General features: G+C 53.2%; 1 protein-coding gene across 5 annotated transcripts in view; it reads left to right on the top strand.

Annotated features, from left to right (window-relative positions):
- Positions 1-17,076, top strand: part of Ldb3 (LIM domain binding 3) — a 63,623-nt gene that overhangs the window by 685 nt on the left and 45,862 nt on the right. For 3 of the 5 annotated variants that reach the window (XM_027939895.2, XM_027939892.2, XM_027939898.2), the window contains exons 2-4: positions 8,321-8,472; positions 8,917-8,992; positions 10,259-10,626. In XM_027939895.2, coding sequence (XP_027795696.2) covers positions 8,321-8,472; positions 8,917-8,992; positions 10,259-10,626 — 596 coding nt within the window. Of the gene's footprint in view, positions 1-8,320; positions 8,473-8,916; positions 8,993-10,258; positions 10,627-14,193; positions 14,217-15,330; positions 15,535-17,076 lie in introns of all 5 variants that reach the window. The other 2 variants (XM_027939893.2, XM_027939891.2) reach the window with 2 other exon arrangements.

Raw genomic sequence — 17,076 nt, 5'->3', positions numbered from 1 at the left:
GGACTTGCCTGATCCTCCTGCCTGTCTAGTGTCTCCCCTGGCCCCAGATTTACCTGGAGAGATGGCCCCTTGGCCCTGCAGTGTCTGGGAGGCATAGGAAAGAACATTGTGGGTTGGGAGGTCCACCACTCTCTTCCATCTGGAGTCACTGAAGCCCAGAGAGGCTAAAACTAGACATATTTGAGAAGAAGGGAGAAGGAAGGACTTTGTTTTAACTGCTACTATGGTCCCACATCTACACTACTATCTGGGACAGAATAGGTGCCCAGTCAATCTTTGTCAGATAAAGGCACTCCCCAGCAATTCCTGGAAGAGCCAGGGTTGAAAGCCCCAGAGCTCAGAAGGAACAGTGAGGCACGTAAGGGGGCAAAGACAACCCCTGCCTGGTGGGTGGTTGAAACCCTGGTATGAAGGGGCCAGCTAAGGTCCCCCAGGCTGTCATGGGAACATGGTGGGTGGCCAGGTATATCTGGGCTGCTACTAACCTGGGGGAAAAGGATGTGGTTTCTTTCCCCAGGGCAGCAGACTTATCTTGGGCCTAGGAACAGCACTGCAGTAGGTAGTCGGGAAGACCCGAAGGTGCTCTGGTAAGGGGCAAAAGTGCAGGGGTCAGTGCCCCCTGGAAGAGTAGTCTTGATTTGAGAACATGGCATGGGCACTTGGGGGACCCTACAAAGGAGAAGCTCCACCCAGGGTAACCTTGGAAGCCTTGGATCTGCACTCCTCAGATGCTGGTCTTGCCCTCTACCCTTCTGCTGGAGATCTGGGTCTCTGCCCCTTTCCGCCTACTATCCTGAAGACCAGAAAGTCTCAGATTGAAAAGACACTCAGAGCCTTGCACATCTACCTCAATGATGTGATGTCTGAGCCCAGTGGCTAGCCCACCTTAGTCCCTGCACAGTCCACAAACCCCATAGCTGCCCATGTCCTCCCAGTATAAGGTGGGCCCTTCCTCTCATTCTCATGAGCCTTCCAACCTCCCCATGCCTGGAACTGAGCCCAAGTCTCTCCCAGTGCCACTACCCTAAAGGCTTGCTGCTGATGCTCCCTGCCCCATCCTGTGGGTGCATGTTAGCCCCCAGGCTCAGTGGACCCAGGATAGCCAATGACCTCACATAGGACCTATGCACCACCTGGCTCCAGATGGCCAGGGGCTTAAATGGCAACACAGAGACCTTAAGCTAGACAGCAAGAGGAATGTCCTCACTCGGGGAGGGAGTGTGTTGGGATGTGCGGGAGCCAATGACTGGGGGGACTTATAAAAATAGAACCCATCTAGGACATTGGGGGATAGGCATGGCATTTTCCTTCTGAGACACACCCCAAATCATCTAGGCCATGGATCAGGGTAGGCTGGACACTGGAACCCTCCCCAAGACAGGAAGTCCCTTGGAAAATAACACTGGTGGCTGAGGACACCTTGGCCTCAGGTATCGCAGGCTCAGTGCTCCTGGCCAGATAGATTCTGTGCACACCAGGGCTGTGAAATTTCCTGCTGGGGTTCACAAGGCCCTTCTGCACCAGGAGCAGCCCCCTCAAAGAGATGCAGTGCCAAAACTCTGGAGGACCCCCACTCCCACCCTAGCCATCATCTGCTTCTCACGACTGGCCAGTGGATACTGCTCATAGTCTTGATCTGAGCTTTTGCCGCAGGGCACCACTGGCAGTCCTGGGGTGGGGAGAATTGGCCAAGCAGAGCATACTCATTCTCAATAGGGACCTGAACCCTCAGGGTACATTCACTGCAATCCAAGGGGGTGATCGGGAAGCCAGGGCTGGGATTTCCTCACCTTGCAGCCATCAACCTGAGGCTCACATTTATGCACAGAAGTGGTGGTGGGTGGAATTCCTATGTCTTGGTGGTACCTAACACCCATGCCTGCTCCCACACCTCTCTGACTATAGAAGCCCCACCCTTTCAATTGCAGACAGGCATTGCAGCTCCTCCTGTAAGGATACCCGCCACCTGCAGGCTAAGTGGTAGCTCCCATACCCAGCCCTGCTTTGTCCATGGGCCCCACTAAAGCAACCTGAGGCAGTAGCAGCCGTGCAAGGGCTCCCTTCTGTGGGTCTTAACAGGGTACTTTTACTAGTGTACAAAGGATGACCCACAGAGAAGGGGGTTCAGGAGGGGACTGGGAGAGTGGAGGGGAAATGCCTTTATTTATCCTGGACAGGTGTGGTAGGGCCTGCAACATGAGCTGCCCTCTCACCCCACCCTCTCCAACCCCAGCCAGTTCTCCAGGAAGTAGGGGAGGGGTGGGAGCAGCCAAGGAGGGAGCAGCTCTAAAGGCCCAGCCCTGCTTTGCCCCAGCAGCTGGCCAGGGGCTGGGGCCACAGTCAGGGCCTTACCCCTTCATGCCTGTTATGCCCCCATTTTTATGAAGGTGCTGTGCTTTTGTTCAGCTCTGCTACTCTCAGCTCTGTCATCATCTGTCCAGCCTCAGTCCTCTTATCTGTAAAATGGGCCCTGCTGCACCAGGACTGTCCCCCTCAAAGAGATGCCAGGCCAGAACTCTCTGGAGGAAGGGACAGTGCTTTCTTCTAGGTGTGAGAGTACAAATGTAAGAAAACTTCCCACTTGGCTGGTTGCAAGGCTGGCAGAGTGGCAGGGTGAGTCTGGGTCCAGGCAAGGCCCGCCTCTGCTGGAAGGCCTCCAGCCCCGGGCCTCACCAACCTCACCTGGCAGACACCAGTCCAACAGCCTCTGCTTTTATGCTGGTTTCGGTTTCAGTATTTATTGGATTCTCCCAGCTGAGGTGGGGACACTGAGAACAGAGGATCCCTGGGGAGACAGATGGGGACAAGCCAAGACTATTCTGGGGTAGTTGTGCAGGCAATTCCTGGAATTTTGAGGTCGCTGGAGCACGTCTCACTGTCACTCAGGCAGCGCCTAGCAGTGCTGACAGGCCGTGCTGTTTATAGCCTCACTGAAGGTCAGGCAAGCCTCCGAGACCTCCAGCGATCCATCTATCAAACAGGGGAAGATAAGTGAAGACCGCAGAGTCACAGCTGGGAATGAATTCTTAGAGACACCCTCTCCCCAGACCAGGCCTTCCCTGCTATCTCTGACCCCTTGATAGCTCTGAAGGAAGTGGACAGAAAGCTGGCTAGATCCTAGGGAGGGGACCTTCAGAGGCCTCTGGACCAGAGCAAGGGCAACTGCACGGGCAGTCCCAGGAAGCCCGGGTTAAAGGCATTGGGGGGCAGCAGGTGTGAGGAGGACAGAGCCCCAAGTGGACATCCCTCTAGCCTGGGGACCGAGGTCCCCCCAGTTTCCTTCCCTTTCTGAATGACTCCCTCCCGTGCAGGGGCTGCCCCTGATTGCAGCTTCCCCTTGGGCCCCATCTCCAGTCCTCTAATTGCCAAACACAGCTTTCTCCATCCTAAGAGGCATGAAATTGGCTTTGCTGGGAGACCCTGAGAGCCAAGTGCACAGGAGAGCATTTTACTGGCCATACCCAGGACGTAAACAGAGCTATAGGCCTGGACAGGAGGAGAGGAGAGGGACAGTGGCTGGGCCTGGAGAGGCAGGGGAGGGCGTGGTCAGCTAGAGAGGAGCAGTGACAACCCCACCCACCCGGCTTGAACATAGGGGGGCTGTTGTTATATGTGGCTGGATGGGGGCCAAAGCTGGATGGCTGAGTGTGAGAGGGGTGGGAGTAATGGGGCTGAGACCTTCAAGTCTCTTCTTCGGAAGTCTGGAGGTGACAAAGGGAGAGAAACGAGACAGGATCCAATTAGAACAAACAAGGCAGGACACTGAAGAAATTTTGACTTATTTATTGGCCGAGGTGGGACTGGAGAGTGGGGGCTGTGGGGAGACAGAGGTTCCAGTGAGAGGATGAGGGCTGGGGCAGGGCCCCAGGGGAGGACAGATGGGAAGGGAGCAAGCATGGCACAGTGGTAATTTAATCACACAATGTTAAAAATGTTAAAATGTACCCAGGGATTCAGGGGGAAATCCCGGGGAAGGGTTGGGAGGAGGAGCTATGGAAGTTGTAATCTCCTAAGGCTTTACTACCTGCCCCTGGCCCTACCCTGCCACACCTGGCAAATCCAGAAGAGACGGAAGGCAGGAGTCTGCCTGCTGCTGAGTACCAAGAGTGATGGCTGGAAGCTTGTACAGAGCCCAACTGCCAGCAGGGAGGCTGCCAGCTGTTGTCCCTGTTGCCAGGGTGCTGGGGGATTAGGAAGCCACAGCCTGGGTGTGCTGGAGTCCCTACTGGCACCTTACTTCCTTGGGACCTTGGATAGAATTCCCCTGACCCAGGCCCCTGTAAGGACAGCAGTTGACTCAGTACTGGTCATTTGGGGCTGACCTCTTGCCTCCCACCCTCTGCCAGCGCTGGATCTTGTTTCCTGTGGAGCCTGGGGATAAGGCCGAGACTTCAGCCCTTCTGGCACCTCTGGGGGTGGGGGGAAGGGGACAGGGTCAGCACTCACACTTTCTTGGTTTGGAGCTTCTCTGGAACTTTCTCAGCTCTGCACCCTCCTTACATAATCCCCTGTTTAATAATATAGTCCTTACAATCATCCTGAGGGATGTCACACTCTCTACAGGATACTTGAGGGAAGCTCATTCCAAAGTCCATGCTCTTTCTTTTCCTGCCTCCCTTGTAGGTACATGTAGATGACCCTGGGGTACCAGCTATTCCTGTGCCACCCTCTGGTGGGCCCTAAGACCACAGTCCAGCAAGGTAGAAGGGCTCCTGTGAGCCAGGTTGCTGAACTTGGCCTCCAAATATCCAAATACCCAGAGCTTGTCATCAGTGCTCCCTCCTGGGGGTTTCTGGGATCTGCTCAGGGTTGGGGGTCCCTGTTGAGAGGTGTCTGTCAACTGAAGAAAACTGAAAAGTGAGGTGGGAATAAACTACTCATTTCAGAGAGGAATTTAAATGCCCAAAATGGAGTAGGAAGATTTTTTTAAAAGAAAAAATAAAGAAGAAACCCTTCCAAGAATTTGGGAGCTTTGAGTCTTTTCTGGTACAAAAGGGATGGAGAGTCAGATAAAAGATGCACAGACATATCATGCTGGACTATACTTTTCATGAGCCCAGGCTCTGGTAGTGCACAAGGGTCCAAGGGTGCCATTTCTCTTTCCCAGCCAGGGCAGTCTGCTCCTGGGTTTAGGGTAAAGGACCTGATGGCCCTTGGCTGCCTTTGGGGTTCCTGCCTCCATCCTGCCTTCTCTAAGGGCACTTGGGCAGAACAGAAGAGCATCTCCCTATAAGAGTATATCTGCACCCCACCCAACCCTGAGGGACATTTGACTCTGCTTGGGGCAGCCAAAGTCTAGGCCAGCTGTGTGCCCTGATGAGCAGACACAGGTGCAGGGAGAGAGGCGCCAAGGGCAGACTGGAGCCAGCTCATAGCTCTCCGCCAGGGTATATGGCTACTGACCTGGCTCCAGGGAGGCTGAGCTCTCCTCAGGAATGAGGATCACCCCAGCTCACACCTAAGGATGAGGAGGAGCCAGGCAGGACCCAAAGGGAAGGACTGGCATGAGCTGGCCTATGCCTGAGAGAGAAAGATGTCACCAAAGCAAATCTGAAAGAAGGGCATTCCAGCTGGCCTGCAGCTGGCCCTAGCTGATAGGGCCCAACCTCCTTTGGATATCATTCTGGTGCCCTTGATCACACTTGCATGATCTTCTGGATGCTCCCATCCTGCCTGGCAGTGTTTCTTCTGTGGTTGCAGATCCTGTCCTTTTGTGTGAGATTTGCAGCTGTGTATTTCCCCTCCCCCAGATTTCTGCTGCCAGAGACAACCCCTTTTCTGTAGATGGTAAGAAGCATCTGGGTGTATCATCCTATAAAGTTGTCTTGCTGTGGAGCGGACATGCTGGGAGTTACCTACTATGGGGAGCCACACCATGAGGTAATAAGCAGTAGGTAATAAGCATGGGGACAAGCATGACAGGTATCTTCCTGCTCAGGTGTGACCTGCTCTGGGGGAGCCTTGTGGACAGTGCACTAGGAACAGTATAGTAGTTGCAAAAATCACCTTGAATAAAAGCACATAGTGTTTGTAACTTCTTCGAAATGCCTCTGAAATAAGGATTGGAGGATGGATAGATAGCGGGATAGATGTGTGGTAAAGCAAGATGAATTAAATATTATCCCAGAACTATGGTGGTGGGTATTTCAGTGTTCACTGTAGAATTTTTTCAACTTTTTCCATGTTGGAAAAAGTCTATAATGAATTGTTGGGGATGGCAGAGCCCTGCACAGGAAGCCAGAAGGCAAGTAGATTTTCTTCAGCACAGCCTGGTGGGGCGAGGCAGTTCTGTGTCTTCATGAGTCCCCTCTTGGTCTAGGAAAATATTTTGGTCTTGTTCAGTATTATTGGTTAACTGCCCCTCTCCAAGGCAGCAACACACTCCTATCATTAGAAGAGGATCCGTATAGCAACAAATTTAGGGAGAAGAGTGTATTTGGAGAAATCCCAAGTAGTTCTATAGGGCATCTGCCCCTATGGAGTCTGGAGATTGAGCTGGGCTTTCTGGAAATCTAGGCATGTGTTTCTCTATTGTCCTTTTTTTAGCCTGCAGATTCAGGGGTTGAAGGAGGGGTATTCTGCATACAATATGGCTAGTATTTAAGAAGACACCCAGGGCTGCAAAGGCAGGTTTTTGCTGTCATCATTTGCATTGTATAGGCAGTGTTTCTGAGATTGGTGCTGTGATTACGCAAAAGCCATTCAGTTTCTGGGTGCACCCTGTAGAGTCCATCTGGGAGTGGCCTGGAGATGGGTGACTGCGGGGCACCCTGATTTAAATGGGATTCCCTGTGAGGGGCCTGGCAGGAGGCCTCTATCCATGTCTGTGAGCCCAGGAACTAGCTGGAGGCCCATCCAGGCTTGGCACATGGGACACAGGACTGTCCCCAAGTCCTCTCTGGACTCCTTCTAGGATGATCCCCAGTCCTTGGCCAGAATCTGTTTTTTGCCAACATTAGGAGCTGGCCTTGTCCCTGGATCATAGCCAAGAAGTTGACTAGGATGTGCCCATAGAAGCCAAGAGTACTAGCTGGTGGGTGTGTACAGGGGGCAAAGCCAAGGGACACCCTTCAGCCATAGCCAGAGTCAGGGTGGGAAGGCAGAGCCTCCTATTTCCTGTGATATCATTGGGGATGGGGTCTACCTGGCATTCCACAGATGTCATAAGTAGGGGCCTCTTGTATGGTGTCTTGGGGTCAAGTCCTAAAGTCATTCTATGTGATATCAGCAGGGGCTGGACATTCAATGGAAAATCTCAGGGAATGAAGCTAAAGTCTCCATGACATCCGATAAATTATCTTTGGGATAGGGCTATCACTAAGGGCAGTTTATCACGCCATTTTAAGTGGTGTCACCAGGTACTTTGAACATCACTGTGGGTGGGGCCTCCATGGCATTCAGGGTGACATTACTTGGAGCCAGGCAGGCAAAATTTAGCTTTGGGCATGATGCCTTCGAGAGCACAGTCTGAGCCACCCTGGCATACCAAGTAATATCCCACGGGGCCTGCCTTCCTGATAACCCATGGGGTGTTCCTGGGGTAGGATCTCAATGGTATTCTCTGAGGTTATACTGGAGATGGAACCTCTAGACTCTGCCCTGTTTCCCAGCCAATTTTGCTCACCTAGGCAGGTGGATGGCTCCCTCCACCCTCTATACACCTGCCATGGTAGCATGAAGCCCCTGACATTAGGATGCTTTTGAGTAGGTGCATTTATCCTGCCCCTTGGCTTGTCAGTGTCTTTGGGATGGGGAGTGCTGAGTTTCTACTCCTAGGTCTCCCTTCCTGCCTGGGACCTGGAAAGTGCTAGGCTCTTAGAGTACAAGGGTAATAGTAGGCTAACTAATGTAACAAATGAACACCAAATCTCAATAGCTCAGCACAATGAAAGTCTATTACAGCATGTGATGTGGGGTTCCTTAATCATCTGTCCTCCAGGCAGGGACTCCAGGATCCAGGCCCCTTCCAGTTAGCAGCCTGGTTGTGCTCCTCTCTATCCTTTGCACTTAGCCAACAAACAGTGTGCAGGATCACAAGGATGATGGCAGGGCAGACCTGGAAGTGACATGCATTACTTACCCCCTCATTCCACTGACCAGAGTTAGTACCACTGCTATAATTGGATACAAAGCACTAGGAAATATAGTATCCATGTTCCAGGTAGAGGAAGCAGGCTTGGTGAGCAGCAGGTATGAACATAGTGAATGAAAGACAACACGATGGGTTTCTACTGGATAGTCCATATGCCTCCTCCCTAAGGACTGGTCTATCCTTAGGACCAACCTCCTTATGCTCATCCCTCTTCTGTTGTCCAATCAGATCACACCAGGTAGCAAGGCAGCCCAGTCCCAGCTCAGCCAAGGTGACCTTGTGGTGGCCATCGACGGCGTCAACACAGACACTATGACCCACCTGGAAGCCCAGAACAAGATCAAGTCTGCCAGCTACAACCTGAGCCTCACCCTGCAGAAGTAAGTGGAATCTCTTCAGAGCAGGGCCAGATGTTTGAGAGTGGGCATGGGGTAGGTGCAAAAGAGGGGTTGTCCCTAACAATTGAATGGGCCCAGCCCTGTGCTATGAAAAAACTAGTCCAAGTCACTGTCAAGATGTTACTGCCTCACTTTACACATGAGGCTCAGAGACAGTAGCAACAGTACTGCCAGTATGGGACCTAGAAACCAGGATCTTCCCTGCTTTTTGGTCCAGACAGCCTCCCAAGGACATAGCAGGGGCCCATGGTCTACAACTTCTCCATTCTGGTCGGGTCAAGAACCTTTCCCGGGGAGACCCAGCCATTGGTCGGACAGTGAACCTCAGGCCCTCTAACCTGACTGTCCCTTGTAGCCTTGCCCAGGCAGAAGATCCTGGCCCCAGGGGCAACTGTCCTCACTTGTTCCCATTTCTGGTTTCTCCAGGTCAAAACGTCCTGTTGCCATCTCCACAACTGCACCCCCCATCCAGTCCCCTCTGCCTGTGATCCCTCACCAGAAGGTAGGTGCAGATTGTCGCAGTGAGGTCCACTTTCAGCTGTGGCTCCTGCCTGCCCCTGCCCTGCCATTGATGATTCTCAGGAGAGGCATTCAGGCCCTCCATGAAGTACTGAGATGTGGGGTACTGCCTGGTGCTAGCCACCATCCCAGGTCCCCTGGCTGTGCTGATAGGAAGCCAGCTTGGGCAATAGTGTTCTAGAAGAGAGGTGGTCGTTCTGGCCAGGCAGAAGCAAGATGTCCAAGAACACTAGGGCTGGGAGTGACCATGGCAGAAGCTTCAACTCGTGTCAATCAACCAAGGAGGCACTCCCAGGCATGAAGGAGCCTACTGGCCCTCAGGGCTTCTCCTCCTCACGGCTCTCTTCCTCTAGTTCCTACTTGCCCACCTTCCTGTCAGAAAAACTGGTTGTGGCCTTAGAGGCAGGCAGATCAGGTGATGAAGGATGGAGAGCCCTGGCCCCAGACCTCACCATTGTGCTCAGGGGTCTTTCCAAAACTCCCTCTAAGCAGTTCAGCCCCGCGGGTCCAAGGGGCTCGACCCAAAGCTAGGAAGGCCCAGCCCAAGGTTCCTGCAGCCTGCTCTATTGGAGCAGATTGGGCAGTGGTGGAGGTGGACAGGGAAGACAGAGGAGAAGAGGCATACAGGGGTTGAGATAAATCACAGATTGGGGAAGTGGGCAGAGAGCTGTTTGAGAGAAGTTGCAGAAGTGGACTAAAAAGACTAAATAGGCCACCTACTTCCTTAATTGCCCTTTTGGCACTCCCACCTGGCCTGCCCTGAGGATCCCATCTGCCTGGGTTTCTACTGGATGGTAGCAGAGACCCTGAGGGAGGCAGGGTGGTTCTCAGTGTGACGTTAGTATTCCAGGAGACTGGGCTGTGTCCACAGTATGCCCCTCTCAGGAGAAGAGAGAACACCAACAGGATGGAGGGGACCTCTACTTACTATCCCCTGGCCCCACACCACTTCCTTGGGCCCCAGAGATAGGTTTGGCTTTCTGTGCAGGGCTTTGCATTTGTGTCCAGGTGGAAGCCAGTCTGCAGGCTAGGAGTTGTGGGCCTCCCCCACTCCTCTAGACAAAACCCTTCTGTGCCAGTGTCCCATCTGGGTGCTCCAGGCAGCGGGCTGCAGGTGGCAGGTGGCAGGTGGCAGGCTGCAGGGTGCTCGCACTAACCCTCCCATTTCAAGTCTATGCAGAAGCACTGCACATGCGTGGCCTCTAACCACTCTCTTCTCTCTCCCCTGCATGGTGCTGCCCTGTGTCAGGACCCTGCTCAGGACACGAACGGCAGCCTGGCGGCACCAAGCCCCAACCCTGAGGCAAGGGACAGCTTGGGCACCCCAAGCACCCTGGAGCTCAGGGGCACCTTTAGCTCCTCCTTCTCCCAGACCTCCATCTGCTCCTCTCACACGGAGGCCTCGGACCTCGGCCCTCCACGGGACAGCCCAGGGGCCAAGGCCATCCCTGAGGGGGCCCGGGACCCACTCAGCCTGAAAGTCCTGCCAGGTCCGAGCCAGCCAAAGCAGTATAACAACCCCATTGGCCTGTATTCAGCAGAGACCCTGAGGGAGATGGCTCAGATGTATCAGATGAGCCTCCGAGGGAAGGCCTCAGGTGCTGGACTCCTAGGAGGGTAGGTAATGAATGCACAGCTCTCCACTGGTGGTCTGGGGCCACCTGGGGCCACCTGGGTCCTCGGTGCTCAGCAGAGGACTGAGCAGGTGATTGGAGAGAAGTGGCTTCAATCCAGCCACCCTATGCCCATGAGGCAGCACTGGAGGGCAATGCAAGCAAAGACCCTATTGACGTTTGCCGTGAGCTGGGCACATCAATGCTTTATACATCTACCCAGGGGGGTGACGTGCAGGCTTTTTGCAGAAGAAACTGAGGCTCCAGAGAAGGTTAAGTTGAGGTCCAATTGCCTTGCTACTAAGGCACCCAGTCAGGCCTACATACGTGAGACTTCAGTTTCCCAAATTTTCATAGCAGGACACACCCCTCCTCATGGGACTGGACAGCCTGCTGCCTTCAGGAGCCACACACACTCCAGGAACCCTGAGGCAGGAACAGGGAAGAGTTCCAGGTGGAGGGCCAATTCCCTAGGGCTGGGGAGTCTTTTGGGGAAGGCTGCCTGGGAGAGGGAGCCCAGGAGCTGACAGTGGAGAGACTGGCAAGGGTGTGAGGGGAGGGGGATTGCAGGGACCCTGGTCAGGTTGGGCAGGCTCCCCATGGTCTAGCTGGTGAGACTTTGAGTGTAGGAGTTAGAGGAACATGGATCTGGGGCTTCTTGGAGGAGGCTGAAGGAAGGAAGTCCTCTCGTGGCCCGTTCTAGTGTCCAGGCCCTTCCCATCTGTTGTTTCATAGTAGCTTCCATTTCCACCCTGTGCAATGCCTCTGGTTATCTCTGGGTGCAACAGGCAAGGCAGGCTGTGAGGGCAAGGTAGCCTGTAGGGGGTTCTGTGGGAGGAATCAAACTGTCCACATCTCGGGGTTATGGGGAAGGTAAAGGGGACAACACATGTAAAGCACTGAGTTCTGCCCTGTCACACACTTACCACACGGTGCCCATTGCCTGGAGTTACACGGTTGGTACCCAGAAGATTTAAAACAAGAATCTGGTCAGTCTAACCCCAGCCTTGCCCTTCATGTTGCCCTTGCTGTGCCCCATCAGCTCCATGTTCCTCTGGACCTCCCAATTTCCCAGCTCTTTCTAGGCCCTGAGAGAATCTGGCCTCGGGCATGTCATGGCTTCCTTGAGCCAAAGTGGCAGAGCCGTGTGGACCAGCACCTCCCCCTCTTCACCCTCAATGGCTTCCCTGGCAAGGGATTTTTGCAAGAAAACTCTGAAAATATCAGAACAGAGATGGCCACCTTGTCCTGCCTTTGATGGACTGGTAGACCTTCCTGATCCTTTCTGGGACTTGCCCCAGGTAGGAAGGCTGGACTCTGGTGGACTAGCTTGCCTGGGAAGCCCACCTGCCGTGGTGATAATGTCTCCCCTTGACTGAGCTTTGACTCTGGGCTGGGAGACTGGCTTAATCTCTCAGTAACTTCAGAGATGGGCATTGTTTCCCCTCAACCTACAGCCGTGAAAACAGAGGCTCAGAGAATGAATAGTTTGCCCAAGATCCCACAGCTAGCAAGTGGCACATACACTGGCATCTGGGTCTGCCTGACTCCATCTTGCTTTGAGATAGGTTATCTACTGCCCAGAAAGTCAGAGGCCAGCTCCAACCCCTACTTCTTTTGACTCCCCAGGTGCCATTCTGTTGGAACAAGGGTTGCCCAGAACCTGACAAAAGTGTCAACCAGAGACAACCAGAGAGGCAGGATCCAACAGGTTCCTCCAAGGGAAGATGAGCCAGGAGAGGGAGGGAGTTTGGTGCTTCATCTAGAGTAAAAACTAATGCTGCTGTTCCAGGAGTGAGAATAGGAAGGGCTGGAGTCTCTGCTAGGCCAAGGCCACTGCCTTTGATGAGTGTCTAACTGCTTGTAAGCAACAAGGTTAGCAAATGCTGATCTCTACATCCCTCCATTGCACATTTAGCCTAGGCTGGGGGCTTTGGACAGGATCCTGTTGTTCACTGGAATAGTCCATCTGTGTGTGGGGGGATACCATCATCTCCATTTTATGAATGAGAAGACAGAGGCTGAGAGGGGTGGGTAACTTGCCTGGAGTCCCAGTGCTAGGAGGTAGGGTCAGGATTCAATCTCTGATCTGTCTGGCTCCAAAAGGAAGCCCCTCCCTGGCTCTCTCCTCTGGACAGCTTGTATCTCCTTGGAGGGGTGAGAGGATTGGATGTAATGCAAGGGTAGGCAGGCCTGAGCATCCCTGCGACCTGCTTCTCATCCTGTCTGAGGCTGGCATTGAAGGGCAGTGTTCCTCAGGCCACTCAGTACAAAGTACCTTAGACAGGTGTAGCATCTTGGCAACAAGACCTGGGCACTGGCTCCTCACCACATCTGCTGTAGGCACCCCAGCCTGGGGTCCTCAGCGGGGGAGGAACCAATGCCAAAGAAGGTGCTGGCTGACACCCTGCCAGGCCAACACTGTCCTCTGCAAGGGACACTGGGCTGGTTAGGGCAAGGGCTGACCCTGCAGCTGTCAGCACTGGCCAAACATGGAGAAGGAATGGAAGTTCCATGCTGGCCCTTTCCTAATATAGATCTACTTGTGGCTATTTTGAGCCTGGGAGGACAGAGAGAATTTTATCAGCTCTGAGACAGGGTGGGCCTGGAGCTGAGCAGAGCCACCATGAAGTTCCCTGGAGTGGGGTCCTGGCTACAAGGAGACCAGGGCCAGGCCACTTGGAGCCAAATTTTCTCCAGTCAGAGCCCAACAGTGGGCTGCTCAGGCAGGTGGTAGAGTTTGGAGACAGAGCCCACTGCCCTCTACTCTTTCTGTATCAGGTTTCAGACAGGGCTACTGGCCACAGGGCTGCCACCTTAGGTAATTTGTATTTAAAGAATCATGATATAGACAGTACTCCCCAAAGAGATCAGGCTTTAGGAGACTGGCTCTTATATCAGAGCAAGGGGCAGGTCCCTCTCTGGTATCCAAGCTGGGCTACCCAGCTTTGGCCTTTCCTGTAGCAAGCTTGGGACTCACACTCTTCCTGGGCCTCCTCATTCACCTCCTTGCTGTGGCATGCCCCTCCTCTGGAAAGAGGAAAGTGTTCCAAGTATCCCCTCACCCCACACAGCCCCACTGCAATGCCTGCTCAGGGAGCGGAACTCCTGAGTTGCCCCCATGAACCAGAGCTAAGTCCAGAGCTACTGTCTAGGAGGAGGTGGGTGGGGATTTGGCTCTTCTTCACGCAGCCCTGTTGATCCTTTCTCCATCCCCAGATTCCTCTCTGGGGTCTACAGCCAGGCTGTATGTGGGGGATTCTTGTACATGGTAGGAATGCCCATGAGTTGAACAAGAAAACCCTTCTCCTAGCAAAGCTGAGGGCATGGAAGCCCACCATGGAGGTAATACTGCTGTGTTGATATCTCCAATCCAAACCGAGGGTCCTGGAGGCCGTGGTCTCTGATCCTGAGCGCGCTCTCTCCTTTTCACTCCTTACTCTCTTCACACAGTGCGGTTGGGCCATCCATCTATCATGGCCAGTGTGCAGGCGGTCCTAGTGTTCTAGCTCCCCCTGCAGGAGCCTCATTCTGACGTCGCTGTCTTCTTTGCCCTTTCTCTCTTCCCCAGGTGGTAGCGAACTCTCCAGCCAAGTTAGTATCCAAGGAAAGCATGTGTGTGCACTTGTGTGCCATCTCAGCATGGCTCTGCGTGTCTGTCGGGTGTGGATAGCCTGTGCCTATCCGCATGTGTATGTGCGTGCATGTGTGAGTAAGGGTGCTTTTGTGCCCTGGGTAAGCCTGCATGGGTGTGAAGCTAGAGGATGGAGTGAAGGCGTTGCAGGGGGGAGGGGGTCTCTATCTGGTGGTTCCAATTTCATTACCAATTTCCTGCTCCAACTGCTTAAACCCTGCAAGCTAGCTCTGGTGGGTGGGTGGGTGGGGTGCTGCGCTGTCTCCAGGATTTGTGTGAGCCTGAAGATCTCTGTTCCAGTGGGACCCTTGAGGAGGACTGCACCTTGTCTTTGCCTGGGGAGGGATGGGTGGAGGCACCTATCTGCTGGAAGGCAGAGCCCCAGATGGGTAGAAGCTGGTGAGCCACACAGATACCTGGACTGGACGGGCCTGCGAAGCCTAAGTTCTGCTCCAAGGAAGACACACGGACAGAAGCATCTGAAAGAACACAGCCTCCGACTACAGAAGGATTGCCAACAGAATGAATCCCTTCTCGGAGAAACTTTGCTCAGAATCCCTGTGGGGACCCTGTGTGGCTATTTTTCGCCTTTGGGACGCTCTGAACTCAGCTTGCAATGTTGCTGCCTCTCTCATGTGGCCCAGCTCCTGTCCCCTCTCTTGAACCCCATTCCCCTAATCTTTTTTTTTTTTATCTCTGCTTCTCTGGCTGTGTGTGGTGGGAGATCTCTCCATGCCTGGAGCCTCCAGCGTCAGTTAGTTCAGACTGAGCCAGAGCCTGCTGGGGATTTGGGGCAGCTGACATAGACAAGAAAAACCTTCTGCACAAAGTTTTGGGGAGGTGCTGAGGATTTTCCTGACCAGACTCTGCCAGCCCACAGTGGGAGATCTCGGGGTCAGGCCTGGGCTTTGGGAGATCTGCTTGGGGTCAGGCCTGGGCTTTGGGAGATCTCTTTCAACACTCACCACCACCAGGCCTGGCCTTGACGTCTAGTGTAACCTCCACCTGTTGCCCTTTTCTCCTTCCCCTTCTCTCCTCCACCCCTACCCTGCTCCTCACGTGCCCCTTCCCCAGCGCCGACTACCAGGAACGCTTCAACCCCAGTGCTCTGAAGGACTCGGCCCTGTCCACTCACAAGCCCATTGAGGTGAAGGGGCTGGGTGGCAAGGCCACCATCATCCATGCACAGTACAACACGCCCATCAGCATGTACTCCCAGGATGCCATCATGGACGCCATTGCTGGGCAGGCCCAAGCCCAGGGCAGTGACTTCAGTGGGTAAGCGTCTTCCCCACTCTCTTCACCTGCAGAAGCCACCAGGCACCATAAGGACCAGCTTTCACCTTCCTCTTGGGGCACAGGCCCTTGAAAGGAAGCCAGCTTTTGCCAGGGCCTTCCAGAACAGGGTTATGGTCTCTTCAGAACTTCTTTCTCACGGTCAACTTCAGGAGAAGGGTGGAGAAATGCAAAATGTGGTGGTTCCTTTGCATTTTCCAGGTTCCATGAGGAGGTTGGTTTAGAAAAAAAATCTTCTACAAAACTCTCAAAGCAGCACTCAAGACCCACCCCCCATCCCAGCCTCCCAGGACCAAGCTGTTCTTGGGGGAGAGGGTGAAGTTGCTTTATTCTTCCAGCCATGAGAGATCCAAATACAGGATGGGCTTCTTGTTGGGAAGTGGCTTCCAAGCAATCATTCAAGGTTGCTGTTGGCAGTAGGTCCCATTGATGGTCACCTCCCTTCTCCTTTTTGCCTCAAGGTAGTAGAATTGAAGACTTTCGTCCTCTTAGCTGTGATTAGGGAACTTGAGGATGAACTAGGAAGTACAGTTGGCTGAAACCCTTTTGTGGATGAAACTGCTCAAAGTGCAAACATTAACAGGGCTTTCTCTCTCTCTCTCTCTCTCTCTCTCTCTCTCTCTCTCTCTCTCTCTCTCCCTCCCTTTCTCTCTTTCATGCTGTGTCCATTGAGTATCTCTCTTCCTGTCCTCCTCTGTCTCCCTCTATATATCTCTTTATCTGCCTATGTGTCTCTTTCTGTGTCTCTCACATCTCTTTCTTACACACACACACACACACACACACACACACACACACTTCCTTATTGTTTTCTGCTTGAGAATATCATGTGTTGACTTACAGAACTGGCTGATTATGTCTTTAGGTAACATCTCATCTCTGGATCAGGGGTCCTGAGCAATTAATGGCAAAAAGTCTTGAGATAACTGTTGAAACGTTCTTCTGAAAAGAGGAAATCAGATGTTATAAGATGGGTTAAAAATCTCCAGAGAGGTCCTACAGGGCTTGCCCTTTCCAGAGCCTAGCCTCTGATGTGCATGTAGTTTATGAAGGGTAGATCAGGAGACCAGAGGATGAAATATAAAGGTGGGGTGTGGATTTCCTGGGCTCTTGCTTCCGGGGGGAGCCTAGTGCCCTCTTGGAAACGCAGTAGTTACTTTCGACCACTAGGTGGGGGACATTGCCTGCTCTGCAGCCTCACATCTCAAACCCACAAGGCTCAGGGCTGACTCTGCAGAACTCAGCACCGTGCTGTTTTTTTAAATCCATCATTCAAAGCAGAAAATATGAGCCTGCAAGTTTAAAAACACAACCATTAGCTCATGCGTACCCAGAAAAAAAAACAGGCTGCCTGAATAAGTCCAAGAGCCACCAGGGATTTCCTGTTAACATTTGTTTGCCACATGGGTTCTTGGTGTGCTCTTTTAAAGTGGTTTCAGTCACCAAAGACAAGTTTGGTAGAAAATATTGAAAGAAATGCTCTTCACCAACTTTATATTTTTTGCACCTTGGGAAGAATGATAT

Source organism: Marmota flaviventris, chromosome 4 (genome assembly GCF_047511675.1).
Source record: "Marmota flaviventris isolate mMarFla1 chromosome 4, mMarFla1.hap1, whole genome shotgun sequence".
NCBI lineage: Eukaryota > Metazoa > Chordata > Mammalia > Rodentia > Sciuridae > Marmota > Marmota flaviventris.
This window is presented reverse-complemented; position numbering and strand designations above follow the sequence as displayed.